The sequence below is a fragment of the Perca fluviatilis genome, chromosome 3 (genome assembly GCF_010015445.1).
Source record: "Perca fluviatilis chromosome 3, GENO_Pfluv_1.0, whole genome shotgun sequence".
Classification (NCBI taxonomy): Eukaryota; Metazoa; Chordata; class Actinopteri; order Perciformes; family Percidae; genus Perca; species Perca fluviatilis.
The window spans coordinates 39,929,676-39,952,647 of record NC_053114.1 but is presented as its reverse complement, the minus strand read 5'-3'; the positions used below and the strand labels follow the sequence as shown (position 1 = coordinate 39,952,647).

At 39.9% G+C, this 22,972-nt stretch overlaps 1 protein-coding gene across 1 annotated transcript; it reads left to right on the top strand.

Moving 5' to 3' along the window:
- The first annotated feature begins 13,781 nt into the window (after positions 1-13,781).
- slc22a18 (solute carrier family 22 member 18) lies at positions 13,782-21,342 on the top strand. The gene is made up of 7 exons (XM_039795456.1): positions 13,782-13,911; positions 14,700-14,812; positions 17,711-17,821; positions 18,171-18,271; positions 18,396-18,497; positions 20,132-20,252; positions 20,720-21,342. Exons 1-7 carry the CDS (start codon positions 13,787-13,789, stop codon positions 20,905-20,907), a joined length of 861 nt encoding a protein of 286 aa, XP_039651390.1. The 5' UTR covers positions 13,782-13,786; the 3' UTR covers positions 20,908-21,342.
- The last annotated feature ends 1,630 nt before the right edge of the window (positions 21,343-22,972 follow it).

Sequence of the window (22,972 nt, the reverse complement as noted above, 5' to 3'; positions counted from 1 at the left end):
GTTTGTTTGTGGTCAGATCTCGAGGGCCTTACACACACACACACACACACACACACACACACACACACACACACACACACACACACACACACACAATCTCAACTGGATAGCCATCGTCCAAACTGCAACCTCTCCTTTTTCTTTCTCTCACTTTTTTCTCCGGGTGGTGCGCGCGGTGTGAGGTGCGTGTCCGCGCTATTCTCCAACATGTAGCCTCCTCACAACAATCACAAAAAAGCAATCGATTCTATAATCTAGATCGGGAGTTTGCCGTATTAGCAGCAGCAAACAACTGGAAACTTTTTACAATTTTCATCTGCTATTCCACCACTAAATTCACTATTGAGACTTTTTTATGTGATACATTAACTTGTGTAGAGTTTGAATATGGGCAAATTTACAAGCGTTGATGGCCAACTGCACATTTTCTCCGATGTTGTCAGAAGCTTCAGTCTGTGGGACAGCCAGCTGGTGGCGGCGGGGTGCGCCTCCCTGCTGGCCGGCCAGTGATGCGCACCGAAACCCGCTGTCAGCTGGAAGTCAGAAAAGTAGCCTACGCGGGCTGTACAAAAGGCCGTCAATCAGGAGTGATTGTTGTGAGTAGGCTACATGTTGGAGAATAAGCAGCGGACCACCACCTCACGCCGCGCGCCACACGGAGAAAAGTGAGAAAGAAAAGGAGGTCGCAGTTCGGACGATGACTATCCAGTTGAGATTGTGTATTTGTGTGTGTGTTTATGTTTTATTGTTTATTATTATTTGCGTCCTCGAATCTGACCACACACAAACTACAGTAGCAGAGCTACCCACACCCATGTTTCTACTGTTGCTTCATTAAATATAACATCAAAGTTAATCTGAGTCGTGTCGGTGGTAAACACACAGCGAAGATTAGGAACAGAATCAGCTTTAAATCACAGTCCTAATTGGGGAATGCTGTTCTACAGCATTCCACCTATTATTATCCTGTTCTTTATTTTTTTCTGCTTATTGGGGAATGCTGTTTTTACAGCATTCCACCTATTGAGGAATGCTGTTCTACAGCGCTGCTTAAAGTGGATGACATCATAGCTAGAGCACAGAGCCTTAAAAAATATCTTTGTCCCTGCTGCTTAAATTGCTCTCCGCCCACATTTTCTACTTGTCATACACAATTTATAGATCAAAATGTAGGTATTTTTGTCTAGTTTCAGAAAATCTGCTCAGTTTTTGTGATACGCCTTTTACTTTTGGCTGGTTGAGCTTCCAAATGACAAGATGTCCATATCGTTCTTCATTGAATCAATGATCAAACTCCTAGATATTTCCCAGCCGAAACACTGAACAAACCACTTTTTGAAATCGCTGATATGACCACATTTTTACGTTTATCCATATCAATTTTTGTACCGATACGTTCACACAGGCCTTGTGGTGCTCAGGATCACGTCATTTGACTGATAGTAGTTATCGTTTTGCCACTGTGAAGCTTTGTTTGAGAGCTTCGCTCTCAGGGACTCTGAATAGCTGAAGCACAGCACAGCTGACAGATTCAGCAGGTGTTGCTCATCAACTTGATTACAGACATCAAATCATGTGTTTATAAACATATCCACTGGCCATTACGTTACCATGACAACACTTTCACAGACACACCCAGACACTACAGGCAGTAATATGAACAGTAGTCTATACAGATACTACAGGCGTATTCCAGCTATATCTATACAGTATACATACACACACTACTCCAGGGCCCTCTCCCTCTCTCTCTCTCTCTCTCTTTCTCTTTTCTCTCCTCTCTCTCTCCCCTCTTTTTCTCTCTCTGTCCTCTCCCTCTCTCTCTCTCTCTCTCTCTCTCTCTCTCTCTTTTTCTCTCTCTCTCTCTTCTCTCTCCATCCCTCCTTCTCCCTCCCTCTCTATCTCTCTCTTTCTCTCTTTCTTTCCCTCTCTCTCTCCTCTCTCTCTCTCTTTTCTCTCTCTGTCCCTCTTCCCTCTCTCTCTCTCTCTCTCTCTCTTTCTCTCTCTCCTTCTCTCTCTCCTCTTCTCTCCCTCCTCCCTCTCCTCTCTCTCTCTCCCTTCTCTCTCTCTCTCCTTCTTTCTCCATGGCCTTCTCCCTCCCTCTCTATCTCTCTGTTTCTCTTTTTCTTTTCTCTCTCTCTCCCTGTTTCTCTCTCTCTTTCTCTCTCCATCCCTCCTTCTCTCCCTCTCCTCTCTCCCTCTCTCCTCCCCTCCTCTCTCTCTCTCTCTCTCTTTTCCTCTCTCTCTCCTTCTCTCTCATCCGCTTCTTCCTCCCTCCTCTCTGTCTCTCTTTCTCTTTTTCTCTCTCTCTCCTTCTCTCTCTCCTTCTCCTTCTCCCTCTCTCTCTCTCTGTCCTCTCTCCATCCCTCCTTCTCCCTCCCCCTCTCTCCTTTCTCTCTCTCTTTCTCTTTTTTTTTTTTTTCTCTCTCCATCCCGCCTTCTCCCTCCCTCTCTCCCTGTCTCTTTCTCTTTTTCTCCCTCTCTCTCCTTCTCTCTCATCCCGCCTTCTCCCTCCCTCTCTCCCTGTCTCTTTCTCTTTTTCTCTATCTCTTCTTCTTTCTCCATCCCTCCTCCCTCCCTCTCTTACTTTCTTTAACTTATTGAACCAATTTCCACTTTTTCAACTATTCTTCAGCTTCAGCTAAAGACTTCACAATGTTCTACATATTTTGTCATTTTCCGGCTTTAAAGCCAAAACTTTTTAACGATTTCCACTTTTTCAACTATTCTCACTACTTCAACTTCTTCTTACAGATTTCAGCTATTCATCCAGTTAGCTTTAGCAGTTCAGCTATTCAGCATTCCCACGCATTTTCCCGGGAAATGCATTTTCTGAATTTTAACTTTATTCCGTGCGTTTTTGGCTCTCTGTAACTTCTGCATACTTTCAGCTATTTAAACCATTCAACTTTTCAAATGTTCAGCTCTTTCAGCTAATGATGGGACTTCTTCAACTTTTTTCTACTATTTATACTTTTTAAAATTTTAAGCTTTTTAACACTTTTTTTTACATTGAAGTCAATGAGAGCAGGCTTCTACTTAAAATCTTCTTCTGCTCCCAAAAGTATCAACTCCTACATACTTCCACCTACAGGCGTGATACAAACTTTAAAATGTTCACAAAATATTCAGCTATCCGGGGTCTACTTTTCAGTTTGATATCTTTTACAGTTTTTGTGAAAAAGCTGTTTAAGTTTAGTGATTATTGTTTAGCCCATTAATACAGGGGGATTTATGTATTTGCTAAGAGTGGATGACATCACAGCTAGAGGTTGAAGCTTCCGAAAAAATTATCTTAGTTCCTTGTCTGTAAACTGCTCTCCACACCCACAATATCTACTTGTCATACACAATTTATACATCAAAACGTAGGTATTTTTGTCTAGTTTCAGAAAATCTGCTCAGTTATTTTGTGATACGTCTATACTTTTGCCGCAGCGGCTTCCAAATGATGCAGATAACAAAATTTCTCTCCAATCCGGCAATGATAAAGGCGTCCATATTTTTCCAGCCGAAGAGCAGAACGAACCACTTTTTAAATCGCTGACATGCCCGTTTACATTTTTATGTTTCGTTTTCCATATAAATTTTATACCGATACGTTCACACAAGGCCGTGTGTCTCTAACGGTCAAGTTCGCTGTTTCGATAACATTACTGTTGTGGATTTATTAAGGCTTGTTTTGAAGGGTTCTCTCACACTGTCTCTCACTCATTAGGTGTGGCGATTAATGATCAAAGGGATGCTTTATAAATACGAAGGACCACTGCTTGCCCATGTATAAAAGATAGCCCGGTAGTTATGCTGCTGGACTTTTGGTGTGGAGGACCAGGGTTCGAATCCTGCTGTGGTACATCAATCAATGTGTCCAAGTGTAGGATCTTGTTATACTTTTTCAACCACTCTCGCTTCAAACATCTTTATTGCATATTGTTAGCTATTCATCCAGTTTAGCAGACACACACACAAAGACACACAGACACACACCTATATGCACACACACACACAGACACACACCAATACACCCCCCGCACAGACACACAGATACACACACACACACACAGACAGACAGACACACACAGATACACACACAGACAGACAGACACACAAGATAACACACAGACAGACAGACAGACCGCACCTACACACACACACAGACACACACCTATACACACACACGGCACACACACACACACACACAACACAGACAGACCTATACACACACACACACACACACACACACACAAAGACACACACACACAGACAGACACACAGACACACACACACGCCAGCGCACCAGAACACACACACACACGAAGCCACACAGACACACACAAAGCATGTTTATAAACACGTCACAGACACTTAGTAGCCATGACAACCCTTTCACAGACAGTCAAACTTTAAGCCTTTTAGTTTGGTCAATTTTAGTCAAAGTTGCTCTCTTTCTAATTTTTCTATCTTTTCCTCTCTTTTTTCTCTCTCTCCTCTCTTTCCCTTTCCTCTCTCCTCTTTATTCTTTCTCTCCTTTCTTCTCTTTATTCTCCTCTTCCTCTTCTCTTCTCTCTTCTCTCCTGCTCTTCTTTCTTCTCTCTTTCTCTCCTTGTCTCTTTCCTCTCTTTCTTCTTCTTTTCAGCCCCATTTTTTTCCCTAATATATTTCACATCTCATCTCAGCTAGATTGATGCTTTTTCGTTCTATGCAGTGTATATATCTGATAATAATAAAAATATTTCTTCTTTCAGCCTTTTCAACTTTCATCTTTAACAGTATTACAGTATTAATTTGTTTCATATTTCTGCATATGTGAGTCATTATCAGTTAGAAAATCTACTCACACCTCACAATGTTCTACACATTTTGTCATTATTCAACATTTAAAGCAAACAGTTCAGTTTAGCATAAAGTTTAAACTTTTTAATGAAATTCATACTTTATTAAAACGATTTCGGCTTTTCAACTATTTTGACTACTTCAACTTCTTCTTACAGGTTTAAGCTATTCAACCAGTTTAGCTTTTAGCAATTCAGCTGTTCAGCATTCCCACGCATTTTCGCGGGAGGAAATGCATTTTCTAGTTTTTTTAATTATAACTTTATTCCGATGCGTTTTTGGCTCTCCGTAACTGCGCACACTTTCGGCTATTTAAACCATTCAACTTTTCAAATGTTCAGCTCTTTCAGCTAATGATGGGACTTCTTCAACTTTTTTTCTACTATTTATACTTTTTAAAATTTTAAGCTTTTTAACACTTTTTTTACATTGAAGTGAATGAGAGCAGGCTTCTACCCCTTAAAATCTTCTTCTGCTCCCAAAAGTTTCAACTCCTTCATACTTTCACCTACAGACGCCAAACAAACTTTAAAATGTTCACAAAATATTCAGCTATCCGGGGTCTACTTTTCAGTTTGATATCTTTTACAGTTTTTTGTGGAAAAGCTGTTTAAGTTTAGTGATTATTTCAGGAAATTTTATCGATTAAACAGGGGTGTGTGTTGGCGCCTGCTTAGAGTGGATGACATCACAGCTAGAGGGTGAAGCTTCGAAAAAATTATCTTAGTTCCTTGTCTGTAAACTGCTCTCACGCCCACAATATCTACTTGTCATACACAATTTATACATCAAAACGTAGGTATGTTTGTCTAGTTTCAGAAAATCTGCTCAGTTTTGTGATACGTCTCATACTTTTGGCTCAGCGAGCTTCCAAATGACGAGATCAAGAAATTTCTCTCAATCCGCAGCAATGATAAAAGGCGTCCATATTTTTCAGCGAAGAGCAGAACGAACCACTTTTTAAATCGCTGACATGCCCACATTTTTATGTTTATCCATATAAATTTTATACCGACACGTTCACACAGGCCGTGGTGCCTCTAACGGTCAAGTCGCTGTTTCGATAGCATTTACTGTTGTGGATTTATTAAGGCTTGTTTGAAGGGTTCTCTCACACTGTCTCTCACTCATTAGGTGTGGCGATTAATGATCAAAGGGATGCTTTATAAATAACGAAGGACCACTGCTTGCCTCATCTAAAGATAGCCCAGTGGTTACTGCTGGACTTGTTGTGTGGAGGACCAGGGTTCGAATCCTGCTGTGGTACATCAATCAATGTGTCCAAGTGTAGGATGTTGTTATACTTTTTCAACCACTCTCGCTACTTCAACTTATTCTTACGTATTTAAGCTATTCATCCAGTTTAGCAGACACACACACAAAGACACACACAGACACACACCTATACACACACACACACACAGACACACACCTATACACTAACACACGCACAGACACACACACACAGATACACACACACACACCACAGACACACAGATAACACACACACAGACAGACAGACACACACAGATACACACACACAGACAGACAGACAGACACACACCTACACACACACACACACACAGACACACACCTATACACACACACACGCACAGACACACACACACACACACACACACAGACAGACACACACCTACACACACACACACACACACACACACACACAGAGACAGCACACACACAGACAGACACACAGACACACACACACGGCACACACAGATACACACACACAGCGCGCACACACAGACACACACAAAGCATGTTTATAAACACGTCACAGACACTTAGTAGCCATGACAACCCTTTCACAGACAGTCAAACTTTAAGCCTTTTTAGTCAATTTTAATGCATCTTGCTCTTTCTAATTTTTTCTATCTTTCCTCTCTTTTTTTCTCTCCTCTCTTTCCTCTTTCCTCTCTCTCTCCTCTTTATTCTTTCTCTCCCTCTTTATTCTCTTTTATCCTCTCTCTTCTCTTCTCTCCTCTCTCCTGCTCTTCTTTCTTCTCTCTCTCTCTCCTTGTCTCTTTCCTCTCTTTCTTCCTGTTCAGCCCCAGTTTTTTCCCCTAATATATTTCACATCTCATCTCAGCTAGATTGATGCTTTTTCGTTCTATGCAGTGTATATATCCGATAATAATAAAAATATTTCTTCTTTCAGCCTTTTCAACTTTCATCTTTAACAGTATTACAGTATTAATTTGTTTCATATTTCTGCATATGTGAGTCATTATCAGTTAGAAAATCTACTCACACCTCACAATGTTCTACACATTTTGTCATTATTCAACATTTAAAGCAAACAGTTCAGTTTAGCATAAAGTTTAAACTTTTTAATGAAATTCATACTTTAATTAAAACGATTTCGGCTTTTTCAACTATTTTGACTACACCAACTTCTCTTACAGATTTAAGCTATTCAACCAGTTTAGCTTTAGCAATTCAGCTGTTCAGCATTCCCACGCATTTTCCGGGGAAATGCATTTTCTAGTTTTATTTTAATTTTAACTTTATTCCGTGCGTTTTTTGGCTCTCCGTAACTTCTGCATACTTTCAGCTATTTAAACCATTCAACTTTTCAAATGTTCAGCTCTTTCCAGCTAATGATGGGACTTCTTCAACTTTTTTCTACTATTTATACTTTTTAAAATTTTAAGCTTTTTAACACTTTTTTTTACATTGAAGTGAATGAGAGCAGGCTTCAACCCTTAAAATCTTCTTCTGCTCCCAAAAGTTTCAACTCCTTCATACTTTCACCTACAGACGCCAAACAAACTTTAAAATGTTCACAAAATATTCAGCTATCCGGGGTCTACTTTTCAGTTTGATATCTTTTACAGTTTTTGTGAAAAAGCTGTTTAAGTTTAGTGATTATTTCAGGAAATTTTATCGATTAAACAGGGTGTGTGTTGCGCTGCTTAAAGGGGAATGACATCACAGCTAGAGGGTGAAGCTTCGAAAAATTATCTTAGTTCCTTGTCTGTAAACTGCTCTCACGCCCACAATATCTACTTGTCATACACAATTTATACATCAAAACGTAGGTATGTTTGTCTAGTTTCAGAAAATCTGCTCAGTTTTGTGATACGTCTCATACTTTTGGCTCAGCGAGCTTCCAAATGACGAGATCAAGAAATTTCTCTCAATCCGCAGCAATGATAAAAGGCGTCCATATTTTTCAGCGAAGAGCAGAACGAACCACTTTTTTAAATCGCTGACATGCCCACATTTTTATGTTTATCCATATAAATTTTATACCGATACGTTCACAAAGGCCGTGTGCCTCTAACGGTCAAGTCGCTGTTTCGATAGCATTTACTGTTGTGGATTTATTAAGGCTTGTTTGAAGGGTTCTCTCACACTGTCTCTCACTCATTAGGTGTGGCGATTAATGATCAAAGGGATGCTTTATAAATAACGAAGGACCACTACTTGCCTCATCTAAAGATAGCCCAGTGGTTATGCTGCTGGACTTTGGTGTGGAGGACCAGGGTTCGAATCCTGCTGTGATACATCAATCAATGTGTCCAAGTGTAGGATGTTGTTATACTTTTTCAACCACTCTCGCTACTTCAACTTATTCTTACGTATTTAAGCTATTCATCCAGTTTAGCAGACACACACACAAAGACACACACAGACACACACCTATACACACACACACACACAGACACACACCTATACACTAACACACGCACAGACACACACACAGATACACACACACACAGACAGACAGACACACACAGATACACACACACACACACAGACAGACAGACACACACAGATACACACACACAGACAGACAGACAGACACACACCTACACACACACACACAGACACACACCTATACACACACACACGCACAGACACACACACACACACACACAGACAGACACACACCTACACACACACACACACGCACACACAAAGACACACACAGAGACACAGACACACACACAGACAGACACACAGACACACACACACGCAAGCACACACAGATACACACACACACGCAAGCACACACAGACACACACAAAGCATGTTTATAAACACGTCACAGACACTTAGTAGCCATGACAACCCTTTCACAGACAGTCAAACTTTAAGCCTTTTTAGTCAATTTTAGTCAAAGTTGCTCTCTTTCTAATTTTTTCTATCTTTCCTCTCTTTTTTCTCTCCTCTCTTTCCTCTTTCCTCTCTCTCTCCTCTTTATTCTTTCTCTCCTCTCTTTATTCTCTTTATCTCCTCTCTCTTCTCTTCTCTCCTCTCTCCTGCTCTTCTTTCTTCTCTCTTTCTCTCCTTGTCTCTTTCCTCTCTTTCTTCCTGTTCAGCCCCAGTTTTTTCCCCTAATATATTTCACATCTCATCTCAGCTAGATTGATGCTTTTTCGTTCTATGCAGTGTATATATCTGATAATAATAAAAATATTTCTTCTTTCAGCCTTTTCAACTTTCATCTTTAACAGTATTACAGTATTAATTTGTTTAATATTTCTGCATATGTGAGTCATTATCAGTTAGAAAATCTACTCACACCTCACAATGTTCTACACATTTTGTCATTATTCAACATTTAAAGCAAACAGTTCAGTTTAGCATAAAGTTTAAACTTTTTAATGAAATTCATACTTTAATTAAAACGATTTCGGCTTTTTCAACTATTTTGACTACTTCAACTTCTTATTACAGATTTAAGCTATTCAACCAGTTTAGCTTTAGCAATTCAGCTGTTCAGCATTCCCACGTATTTTCCGCAGGAAATGCATTTTCTAGTTATTATTCCGTCTTCCGTACGTTTTTTGGCTCTCTGTAACTTCTGCATACTTTCACCTATTTAAACCATTCAACTTTTCAAATGTTCAGCTCTTTCAGCTAATGATGGGACTTCTTCAACTTTTTTTCTACTATTATAACTTTTTAAATTTTTAAGCTTTTAACACTTTTTTTTAACATTAAAGTCAATGAGAGCAGCCTTCAAATCCTTCAAATCCTCTTCTGCTTTCAAAATGTATCTCCTCCTACATTCTTCCACCTACAGACGTGATTCAAAATTTAAAATGTTCACAAAATATTCAGCTATTCGGGTCTACTTTTCAGGTTGATATCTTTTACAGTTTTTGTGAAAAAGCCTTTTAAGTTTAGTAATCTTTTCAGGATTTTTTATCGATTAAAACAGGGGGTGTATTGCGTTTGCTAGAGTGGATGACATCACAGCTAGAGGGTGAAGCTTCGAAAAATTATCTTAGTTCCTTGTCTGTAAACTGCTCTCACGCCCACAATATCTACTTGTCATACACAATTTATACATCAAAACGTAGGTATTTTTGTCTAGTTTCAGAAAATCTGCTCAGTCATGCGATACGTCCCATACTTTTGGCTCAGCGAAGCTCCAAAATGACGGATCAACAAATTTCTGTCCCCCCCTCCAATGATGAAAGCGTCCATATTTTCCCGGCGCGAGCAGAACGAACCACTTTTTAAATCGCTGATATGCCCACATTTTTATATTTATCCATATAAATTTTACACCGATACGTTCACAAAGGCCTTGTGTCTCTAACGGTCAAGTCGCTGTTTCGATAGCATGTACTGTTGTGGATTTATTAAGGATTGTTTGAAGGGTTCTCTCACACTGTCTCTCACTAATCAGGTGTGGGGATGAATGATCAAAGAGAGGCTTTATAAATACTAAAGGAAAGTTGTTTGTCTGTTCTGAAGATGGCGCAGTGGTTATGGCACATGGCTAGGGTGTGGGGCCCGGGTTCAAACCCATTGTGGCATATCAATCAGTGTGTCCTTGGCTAAGGTGTTATTTGACTTTTCAACTACTCTCACTACTTAAACTTACTTTTACGGTTTTAAGCTATTCATCCAGTTTAGCTTTAGCAATTCAGCTATTCATGTTTTATTTTGCAAACACACACATGCACACACGCAAACACACACACACACACATATACACACACACAGACACACAAACAGACACATAAACACACACACACACAAACACACACACACAAAGACAGACACACATGCAAACACACACACAAACACACACACACAACACACACACACTACTCAAAACACACACACACACCCCACCCCCCACCCCACACACACACACACACACAAACACACCCCACACACACACACACACACACGCCGCCTCACACCACACTCTTCTCTCTTCTCATCTCTTCTCTTCTGCTCTCCTTTCTTCTTTCTTTCTCTCTTTCTCTCTTTCCTCTTTCTTCTTGTTCAGCCCCATTCTTTTCACCTAATATATTTCACATCTCATCTCAGCTAGATTGATGCTTTTTCGTTCTATGCAGTATATATCTGATAATAATGAAAATATTTCTTCTGCTCTCAGTGTCTGAAGTGCTGGCGTGTACTACAGGAGACATATGAAGAGCAGGTGCCATCTTATCAGATCAAAGAGATGTTTATAAACATTGCCCAGGCCCTTAGTAACCATGACAACACTTTCACAGACAGTCTACTGATTACTCCAGGCTTGCTGTAGGAGTCAACTAACTAGACTAACTATGATCATCAGTCTATATCATTTTCCGTTCCACTTCTGTCTGTCTGTCTGAAAATCTGGGGGGAAAATCTGCTCAGTTTTGGATACCCCCTTTTACTTTTGGCTGGTTGAGCTTCCAAATGACAAGGTGTCCATTTCGTTCTCCATTTGCTTCAATGACCAAACTCCTGGATATTTCCCAGCGAAACACTGAACAAACCACTTTTTGAAATCGCTGATATGACCACATTTTTACGTTTATCCATATAAATTTTATACCGATACGTTCACAAAGGCCTTGTGGTGCTCAGGATCACGTCATTTGACTGATAGCAGTTATGGTGTTGCCACAGTGAGGCTTTGTTTGAGAGCTTGCTCTCAGGGACTCTGAATAGCTGCAGCACAGCACAGTGGTCTTCCACTTCTCTCTAAATGTCTTCTTCTCTCTCTATCTCTCTCTGTTTTCTCTCTTTTCTCTCTCCATCCCTCCTTCTCCCTCTCTCTCTCTCTCTGTCCTCTCCATCCCTCCTCTCTCTCTCTCTCTCTTTCTTTCCTTTCTCCATCCCTACTTCTCCCTCCTTCTCTCTCTGTTTCTATTTTCTTTCTTCTCTCTCTCCCTGTTTCTCTCTCTTTTTCTCTCTCTCTCTCTCTCCATCACCTCCTTCTCCCTCCCTCTCTCTGTCCTCTCTCCATCCATCCTTCTCCCCTCCATCTCTCTCTGTCTCTCTCTCTTTTTCTCTCTCTCTCCTTCTCTCTCATCCCGCCTTCTCCCTCCCTCTCTCCCTGTCTCTCTCTCTTTTTTCTCTCTCCTTCTTTCTCCATCCCTCCTCCCTCCCTCTCTTACTTTCTTTAACTTATTGAACCAATTTCCACTTTTTTCAACTATTCTTCAGCTTCAGCTAAAGACTTCACAATGTTCTACATATTTTGTCATTTTTCAGCTTTTAAAGCCAACTTTTTAACGATTTCCACTTTTTCAACTATTCTCACTATTTCAACTTATTCTTCTAGAACTTCTTCTCCAGCTATACAACCAGTTAGCTTTAGCAGTTCAGCTATTCAGCATTCCCACGCATTTTCCGCAGGAAATGCATTTTCTAGTACTGTATCTGAAGTCTCTTTTATATAGACCTTAGTGGTCCCCTAATACTGTATCTGAAGTCTCTTTTATATAGACCTTAGTGGTCCCCTAATACTGTATCTGAAGTCTCTTTTATATAGACCTTAGTGGTCCCCTAATACTGTATCTGAAGTCTCTTTTATATAGACCTTAGTGGTCCCCTAATACTGTATCTGAAGTCTCTTTCCTGAAATTCAGCTTTGGTGCAGAATTACAGCCACTAGAGCCAGTCCCACAATTATTTTTCCTTAGTATGTGCCATTTCTGTCTGTAGCTATTGAGGAGGAGAGAGGGGGGGGCAAGGTGGAGGGTGGGGGTGTGGCCTTGACCAACTGCCACTTTGCTCGTTTGAAAGCCATGATGTCTCTCTCTTTGTCATGGGTGGGCCAAATTCTCTGGGCGGGCAAAGCACCTTATGACCTCATAAGGAGAAGATTCCAGATCGGCCCATCTGAGCTTTCATTTTCTCAAAGGCAGAGCAGGATACCCAGGGCTCGGTTTACACCTATCACCATTTCTAGCCACTGGGGGACCATTGGCAGGCTGGGGGAACGCATATTAATTTTAAAAAACCTCATAAAGTGAAATTTTCATGCCATGGGACCTTTAACTTCTTCTTCTCTCAATATTTAGAATTTATTCTCAAAATAAAATTTTCTCCCCTGCTAACAATGTCCTTCAAACTTTGTTGTATAAAATGTATATGCAAAATAAAATAAAATAAAAAACATATTTTTATCGTGTAATGTAATTCTTTTTGTAGGAAAATATTGATTGGGATTTGGTATCAGCAAATAATCAGTAATAATGACATACCCACTTTATACCGAATTTCATATTGCCATCATATCCATATTCTGAGCATAAGTATGATGAAACAATTGGGCGTTTAAGACACTCCCATCTGCTATTGAGCAATGTTGAAGCTGTCTTTTACTTTAGAAAATGTGATATTCACATTTACGTTACTGGCTCAGTCAATGGTTTCTAACAATCTAAGTACATAATGGTTTCTAACAATCTAACTGCATACTACTAATACATAATAAGTATTTGCCTGGATTATGACTGTGAACTAAATATAGGTGATATCAAGTGTTAATGCATATTACAAGCAGTATGCAGAAACCATGAAATATTTAGTATAGTTCAAAGTTTCACCCTTACTCTACTTTTTTTTTTTCAAATACCATTTTATCCTAATTACATTTTTTATTCATAATCCTAAAAATGGATGCAGTTTCACTTGCTTTTATTTCTCCCCCCTTCTCCTGTCTGCAGCATCTCAGATGGTCGTTGCAGACCTTTCAGAACCTGAAAAACGGGCTGACGCTTTATCCAAACTAGGTCTGTGTTTTGGCGTCGGTATGATAACTGGCTCCACGTTGGGCGGCCATCTTAACACACGCTACGGGTGAGTGCCACTGTGTGTGTGTACGATGAGTTTACATCGTGTGATGTGCTGAAGGGTGGAGAGGTGGATGGGGGTTTTATCAGGTGGTCAGGGTTTAAAAAGTCCCATAGTTAATGACAGGTGGCTGGTTGTTTGAGCACTTGGATACACTGCACTAGTTCCAGGGATCATTATGGTGAGAAACATCCAATCACCAAGTTTTAAGGGTTGGTTACCCAAGTTAAGAACAACTTTGGCTGCTCCCGAAATGTCACTGATTGAAATCATCAGGACCTTTATTTTTGATTACACACTGGGCCACTGGAAGCTCTTTGCTCCACTCTCTTTGCCAATGTCTCTCTCTAAAGTAAGACACCAATTCTTAGACACCTAGTTACATCCTGCTGCCCTTGTATGGGGCCATTATTGTAGCAAATATTTGCCATGTGTGTGGAGAGGCATGCAATTGTATTTCTATTCATGTGTGTAATCAGATCTGTTAATGTGTGAAATAATCTCTGTATACAATATCTACTGAGATTTGTGAATGTGTACAGGAATCTGCAAATGTGTAAAAGAATCTGCGTGTGTGTGTAATTACATTTGTGAATGTGTAGTAAAAAAAAATCTCCAAATCAGTATTCAGATTTGTAAATGTGTAGCCAAATCTGTAAGTGCATATTGGTTAAAAGAGTGTTTTGCTCAAACAGCAATTTAAAGAGTAAATGTGTATATACTATATCTATAGTACACCTAAAATGTCCAAAATATTTGTTCACCTAACTCTGCTTTTACTTTGTATTTCTCAGGGAGACATTTACTGCAAGTTTTGGTGCTGTGGGGAGTGCCTTCAGTTTACTATTGGTTTTAAAGTTCATCCCAAAAACTACCAAAGTTCAAGCTCCAACAACCAACACAGACAGTAAGACACACTTCGGTCTTCTACACCAACAATAATGTTCTCAGCTGTTTGGGAATCTGTATACAATGCTGATATTTTCAGGCTTATGGCACACAGGCATTAGGAAGTAGGAGTTAAAGTCCTACCGAAATCATATCCCTCATACCTTTTTGCAGTACAAAATAATGTCAGATGGTTTTAAAGATTTATTTACAATATTTTTGAAGACATTTTCATTATTTTAACTTTGTTTCTGGAATTCTTTTTGTCCATTAGTTTGGAATGGCAGGTGTACTACAATATCCACTGTTACAATGGAGAATACCACAGTCAGAGGTTTGATCATTGGATATGTGGAAAAAATGCGGCACCATAGTTACTGAATACATAAAATAATTGACCCAGAATCCAAAAGTAAACTATAGTGGAGCTCATAAAAGAATTGAAGCTCTGTGATTGGATGTTCCTTGCTGTAATGCACCTTGGGACTTATAGTTAACTACTCCCTCAACGTTTTTTTGTACACAGATTTCAAATTTTATGAAAGAACATGATGTTTTCTAGTGCGTGTGTGTGTGTGTGTGTGTGTGTGTGTGTGTGTGTGTGTGTGTGTGCCCAAGAATAGAATGCCCCGCTCAGCTGTAGAATGTGTGTGTTCATTATTGCATCACATTCTGTTGGAATGTTATGTCATAGTATGGGTCTTTTTCCAATGCAGAGGTGACAAGAGAGTAAACCTTTACATTTCAAATCTCATTGAGACCCAGTGTGAGTAGAAAATCAACAGGAAAGATGGAGAGCTTTCAGAAAGGTGACATTGATGACAAGCATTTGCATAATACAGGCCCCATGTCAGCTTATCAGCATTATGTCATGTCATCAATCCTTCCCGATGCTGAACGGGAATATATCTGCACAAAGAAGAAAAACAAGCTCCTCGAGAAGGAAAACGAGGTCCTCAGGAAGAAAGTTGACTTTTTGATGACTGACGCTGAGCAGTTCAAGGCAGAGTGGCAAAAAATCCAAAAGGTGAGCAAGAACAGAGACCACCAGCGGACCCAACTGTTGCACTGCAAGAATGAATTCTCCACGTTGGGTAAGAAGATGGCGATCAAGGAAACGGACCTGAGGCGGCTGCACAAGCAGACTGAGGCCCAAAAGGAGGAGCTGGAGTCCATGAAGACGGAGCTGCAGTCGGCGAAGCAGGCTGCTGTCGCCCAGAGGGCCGAGCAACTACACCTGAAGGAACGACTGGACCAGGTGATCAAAGAGCGAGACGGCCTGAATGACGTGCTGCTGCGCTGCAAAAATGAATGCTCCGAGTTGCGCTACAAGATCAGCAACCAGCAATCGACCATGAACAAGAGGGTCAGTCAGTGCAAAGAGCAGATGAAGCAAATCCATCTCCTCAAGCTGGAGAAACAGACACTTCAGAAGGAGAGGGGCATCATAGACGGCGATGCAGTCCAGAGGCGGGAGCTCCGAAAATGTGAGGAAAAGATCCACACACAGAAGCAGAAGCTCAAAGAGACCAAAAGGTTATGCGCTCTTGAGGATCAAATAGGGAAAAAAATACTAATGATCCAACAAAAACCGTACACGCTCAAAAAACCCAGCCCAGAGGTGCCTCTCCAGAAGGTTGAGTCTTTACAGAAAGAGCTCCTCGCCCAGGCTGAAGAGCTGAGGAAAACCCAGAAGCGGTGTGAGGAGCTGCTGGTAAAACTGACCAAGGTAGCGGCGCAGTTCCTGCAGTGCCAGGTGACGGTCAGAGACCAGAAAGAAAAGCTCAAGGCAGTAACAGCAGAGAGGGACATGTACAAAAGTCAGACTGAAAAAGTGGGGATTGAATTGATTGACATAAAAAAGGGGCACCGCAGTGAAAAACAGCGCAACAGAGCGGCCAAGAGGATAAAGAAAGTCAGGCTGTCAACTGGAGACAGATTAAAGGTGTCCCATCCCCCACCAATCACCAGTAAAGTCCAGATGCAGTCCGAATTAAGCATTGTAGGGACAAAACTTTAAATGTGCTCTTGGATCTTCCCAGCTGTCCGAGGAGACTTTGCCTCTTCCTGGGGTTTTTGTAGTCGTCTCAGGGAGCTCGGGCTGGGTCTTTGTCCATCAAGAAATTTCTATATAAAAATAAACTGACTTAAGTTGATACTGATCTACGTAGTTCTTTGTGGTTCTTGTTAGTGTAAAGCCCCTGACACACCAACCCGATGGCTGAAAGGCAGTCGGACTGATCAATCAGCTGCCCCCAAAAAGTGCCTTGGAACACACCGAAGCGACGCCGTCTTGAGCGTACGTTCTGCGCGTGCGCGAGACGTAATACAAAAGATGAAAACCGGAAATGACAACGCGTCACGTGGGTCTGGCTTCTCCAGCCGATAGTAATGGCGGCTTGTTCGAAATACGATCTCGTATTTTACGAGAATAGTTCACCGAAACGTGTTTCTGAAAACATTTTAAGCGAGAAATAGGCCGTACAGTTGCTGAATCTGTCTTCATTTCAGATCGACAAAGGTCAGCTTAAAAGATCTTCGTCAGATTTTGAGAGGCATTCGTCACTCATCCCGCTCGTTATTTCTGAGTTAGCGCTCCACCAATCAGATTGCGTTTGCAGGGATAGACAACTATACATTGTGTGTTTAAAATTGTTGTTTTAAAATTGTTCTACAAAAAAAATCAAGCATGGTGGTTGGAGAAGAGAAGATTTTTCAGTTCATTTAGTTTTGGAGTTGGGCTTTAAGGGAAAAGTTGTTATTTTATATGAAAAAAACCACCAAATTTAAATAGGCATGAGCTGCATTTAAATCCTACTGTAGGGTTTGAAAATTTGAGTTAGAGATTATGTAATCTGGCAGGTATCAGGCTGTTTTTACATCAGTTTTTGGTCTTTTATTCATGAATTTACTACAGGTGAAAACAAAAGCAAGTCAGTATTCAACCTGGGAGAGATCACAAGACTGATGAAGTTTCCAGGTGTGAAGCGGACTTTTCTTGTGAAGATAGTTGCAGGTTTGCCATCAGGTAAGAGTTCATCTGAGAAAAGGTTCGATTAAAGATACAGGAATGTATTTACTTCAATATATTTATCACTTTCCATTCCAACTCTTTCATACATAAATCAACAAATCGTGACGACCTGATGTGTGGCCTCCCACTTCATTTTCCTGATGATTTATTAGACCGAATATATCGTTATGTCTGAACAACTGTTTATTTAAGACTATGTGTTTAGAAGCCACTTTTATAAATCCGACTGGAACATGTAAGAATGTTCAGTCTGGGTTCAGAGGAGTTACATTTAAACAACTTTGGACATTTTATTGAAACACTGAAACTCAAATCAAATTGAATTGCTCTTCTCTTTCCTCAGGCATATTTCAAGTGATGTTCTCCATCATTGCAATGGACTTCTTCAAGCTGCAACCTGAGCAGAATGGCTATCTGATGGCTTATTTTGGCATAGCCTCAATGGTAAGAGTCAGACAGATTGAAATACAAGACAGGTTGATTGTGATTTCAGTGACTTACGTATGTTTTAAAGGTTGCAGCTCATGATGATATCAGACTGTAAGATAAAACCCGGATGTGTGTTCAGGTTGTTCAGGGAGGAGTGATCGGTCGGCTGACAGCGAGATACTCTGAGAACTCGCTGCTGCTTCTGTCCATCGGAGTTTCTTCATTGGTGGGACTGGCTCAGGTACACACAAAACCACACACACATACACAATACATTGGGTGTTTAAAATTGTTGTTTTAAAGTGCTCATATTATGCTTTTTGACTTTTTCCCTTTCCTTTATTGTGTTGTATGTCTTTTTTGTGCACGTTATAGGTTTACAAAGTGAAAAAGCCCAAAGTCCACCCCAAAGTGACTTACCATCTCCAACAGAAAACACTGTTCACAAACTGCTCCAAACAGCTCTACTGTAGTCCAGCCTTTACTTCAGAGACAAACGTGGTCACTTTGTAACACACGTTATAATGCTCGCCTAGCTGCTAGCATGGCACGCCCTCATACTCTGCTTCTGACTCGCTAGTAGTCCTTACCTAGGTACTGTCAGGGCACGCCCTCATACTCTGCTTCTGACTGGCCAGTAGTCCTTACCTAGGTACTGTCAGGGCACGCCCTCATACTCTGCTTCTGACTGGCTAGTAGTCCTTACCTAGCTACTGTCAGGGCACTCCCTCATACTCTGCTTCTGACTGGCTAGTAGTCCTTACCTAGCTACTGCGCATGTGCGACTCCCAACAAAGATTGAACAGAAGTGTGATGCCTCACTCTGTAGCTAAAACAGAGAGCTCAACACACAGGGTGAAAAGAGGATCTACAGCAATGTGCTGTACTACAAAACTATGGTGTTTTTTGAAAATTAAACCATGTTAACCTATTCTGGTACAACCTCTAAATACAATTATGAATAGCATAATATGAGCACTTTAAAATAAATTGTGCTACAAAAGAGATGATTTTCCAGTTCATTTAGTTTTAGACTTGGTCTTTAAAGGGAAAAGTTGTTATTTTACCAGACCATTTTTCAGGATCTCTGAAAAACAGCTTTTTTCAGCTCGATGAAACAATTTACTCAACTTGTTTTTTCTTGTTTTTCAGTCCTATTTTTATTTTTATTTTTTTATTCATTTATTTCCTAACTTCCTTAATTTTGTATTTCTTCCCCAACCATAGTTGTTTAAACATTCCCTTTAGGCCACAAGTGTGAACCTGCTGGTGGCGCTAGAGTCAAAGTCAGGAGATCACCATAGTCGTTAGGCTTCATCCTCTGTGTGTAAAAATGTGTAATGGCAATCAACCCAATTATCGAAGATATTTAAGTCTGGACAAAAGTGGTGAACCAACCGACATTGCAATTGATTATAGTGCCATGCTGCTATAAATGTGTTGGTTACAGCTACATTTTTATGTCAGCTACATCAAATTTTAGGAATTCTTGCATTGCTCCTTTTCATAGCAATGTAAATACTGTTCATATTTCTAATGTTTTCACATCTACAATAATTATTTCTTTAGGCTCAAGTGATTGGCATTTGTTTATAATGAAAATACTCCTCAGTTGGATACTTTTATTTAGATATTTCGTTTACACTTTACTTGAAGGTATCTACATAAGAGTGACATGACACCGTCATAAACGTGTCATAAACATAATTAACAAGTCATAAACGTTTATGACAACGCTTCTTTTAGTAAATGTCATTTGGTTTTTGCATGACAAGTTAGGGTTAGGGTTAGGTTCATGTGTCATGTCGCTGTTGTGTCACTCGTAAAGTGTTTTATTATTCTTATATTCTTATTTATATTTCTTTCTTTCTGCAGGCTTACATGCAGAATGTGTTCCAGTTCTGCCTCATCGTCATCCCGATGGTGTTTTCTCTCAGTGTGTTTAATGTCATCACAGACAGCATGCTCACCAAGAGCGTACCGTCCTCCGACACAGGTGAAGTCATCCTGCTTTTCTGCTTAAACGACATTCACAGCAACTACACAACGTATGTCTGGCAACGCGAGACTACTCAATGTGTGACTGCATCTGATTACAGCTACTTAAAACAAAAGGAGGGAAAGAAGTGCAACCTTACAAAATTAAAATATCTGATGTTTTTAGGTGTAAAATGACCCAAACCTACGGTGGCTGCCAGAAACTGTAAACTGGATTCAGCGTTTTTCTGTTGCATTTGTTTTTTGGGTTTGTGTGCTTTTAATTTTGCATTGTTTCTGTATTTGCAGCGCGTTTATGTATTTGGTTTTGTTGTGTGTATTTGCAGCACGTTTTCTAAATGCTGCAAGTGTGGTCAAATTAACTGAAAACTACAGGCTCACCTCATAGCAGAAACTGACAATTAACTGACTTCAAAATGCAGATCACTAAATTGTTCATTGAACCCACTTTGCTCTTGTACTCAGGCACGATGATGGGACTGTGTGCGTCCGTCCAATCTCTCCTTCGCACAGTCGGGCCGACTGCTGGCGGCTTCCTGTATGTGAACTACGGCATTTCGTCTATAGGCTTAATGCAGTTTGTTGTGAATATCGCTGTGTTTGTGCACCTGCTGCAGCGTCGCCTCAAGAAGACAGACGTGCAAAAGGAATAAATAAAAAAAAACGTAGTTTCTGAAAAGCTTTTTTTCATATTCAATTCGTTTGATTTTTGGATCAATCAATGTTCTACAGGTGCATATATTTAAATCACTCTGCCACAGTTGACATGATGAGATAAACTCAAGTCTTCCTACTTCTTCATTATTCAGATTTTGTATGATTTGTTTATTCTGTGGTGGAGATTCAGGACTGAACCACTAGATGACAGCAAACCCTCCATTTTACCTGATGATGCTTTTATTTTCCAGGGTTAATCATTTACATTAGTCACACTTCAGTTGGCAGACATTGAGATTTTATTAAACATCATCAAGAATTACATTAAATATAAGACCGATCCTAATTGAACATAGTAGTATCAGAACCATTTTTAATGAAAGTTTATTTTCCTATTTGTCCTATTGTTTTTCATTAAACCTTTAAACATACATATGTATATTTATTTTTGTACATTAATTCATTTAAAGGCAGTGGTGTATTCCAGACTTCCCTTTGCATTGAGTCACTTTATCTTAAACTAAACATTAATCTGACAACTGAAGTTAGCTACTAGTCCCTTTTCAGATTCAAGTTTACCATTAAAAACATGTCATAAGCTTTTAAAATACAACACTTTTGTTAAAGTATAAACTAGCTCCCAGCGACTCTGGACAAAAACATCAGTGTCTCCTTGTCACGTTTCAGATGTTTCTGAGTTGTTGTGCAGTTACACCAAAGAGAGATGTCCCCTCTACAGTTCTCAGATGGTTTCATTTAAATAACTGTTTGAGGTCCAAAGAGATGAAATCACCCAGTATATCACAAATAATCCAAAAGATAGCAGTACATTTTTCTTCTTTCTTCTCCCATTAATCATCTCATGCTGGCTAAGATTGGTCTTGTGACTCTTTTAAAGGTCCAGACCCCTTAGATTGGAAACCACTGGACTAAACTACCTGTATGTTTTTATTTCATTTTCATGTATTTATTTCTAAGGAAAACACATGGATGGGAAGATTACCCAAACATTTGCTGGGCAAATTCATTCTCCACAGAGGATGACCCTGCTACATTTTCAATTCAATTTTATTTATAGTGTCAAATCATTACAGAAGTGATGTCAGGACACTTTACAGATAGAATTAGTCTAGACCACACTCTATAATTTACAGAGACATAACTATTCCCCCAAGAGCAAGCATTTAGTGGGACAGCGGCGAGAAAAACCTTCCTTTTAACATTAATCAACACTACTGTAAATATGCCAGTGTTATCCAGCTGGCTAATTTTCAACCGCTGTCCTTTTGGCGAGAACTTATGAGACCAGATCAACAGCATACAGCAAGACATTAGTACAGTAAATACATATCAACATACAATATCCACATTCAGTAACCATGCAAGCAGGCAACACAAAGCCACAAAAACTCAGCCAAGCAATGCTGATTCTAGACATTTTTTGACACATGCAAACATGCAGGGCAGCGATAAGCAATGAGACATAAATAAAATGCAACAATCATGATGGAGATCTTGATAAAATATAAAGTTGATAAACTACCTCCAGCAACAGTGAAACGCTACGTAAGCATTGATGCAATAATAATCTATTAATGTATCAGTTACATGGTCTATTTTCTGCGGAAAGAGAACTTTTACTTAAGTAGGATTTTATATGCAGGACCTTTACTTGTAATGGAGCACTTTTAGATAGTTGTATTTGTACTTTTACTTAAATAAAGAATCCAAATACTTCTACCACTGGTCAGTGCACACAGTAGACAACGCAAATATGTTTTGTAACGTGAAATCATCAGTGCAGAAAAAACAAATGACGTATCTCAATTGCCAAGCTGCAGCATGTTGAAATGATGTCATAAAATCTGCAGCAGGTGTTTTCATTGTTTCTACAAAATACTCTGAGTTTGAAATATTACGCCCAACAATCCGGGATAAATATGATCTTATTTTAACAGTAGGGGGTCGGTGGTCTTATGGAGTTATCATGGACTGGGCTACACCTTCAACAGATGTCACTGGTGTGATTTCTTTGCCAATTTCTCTGGGCCAAATATCTGC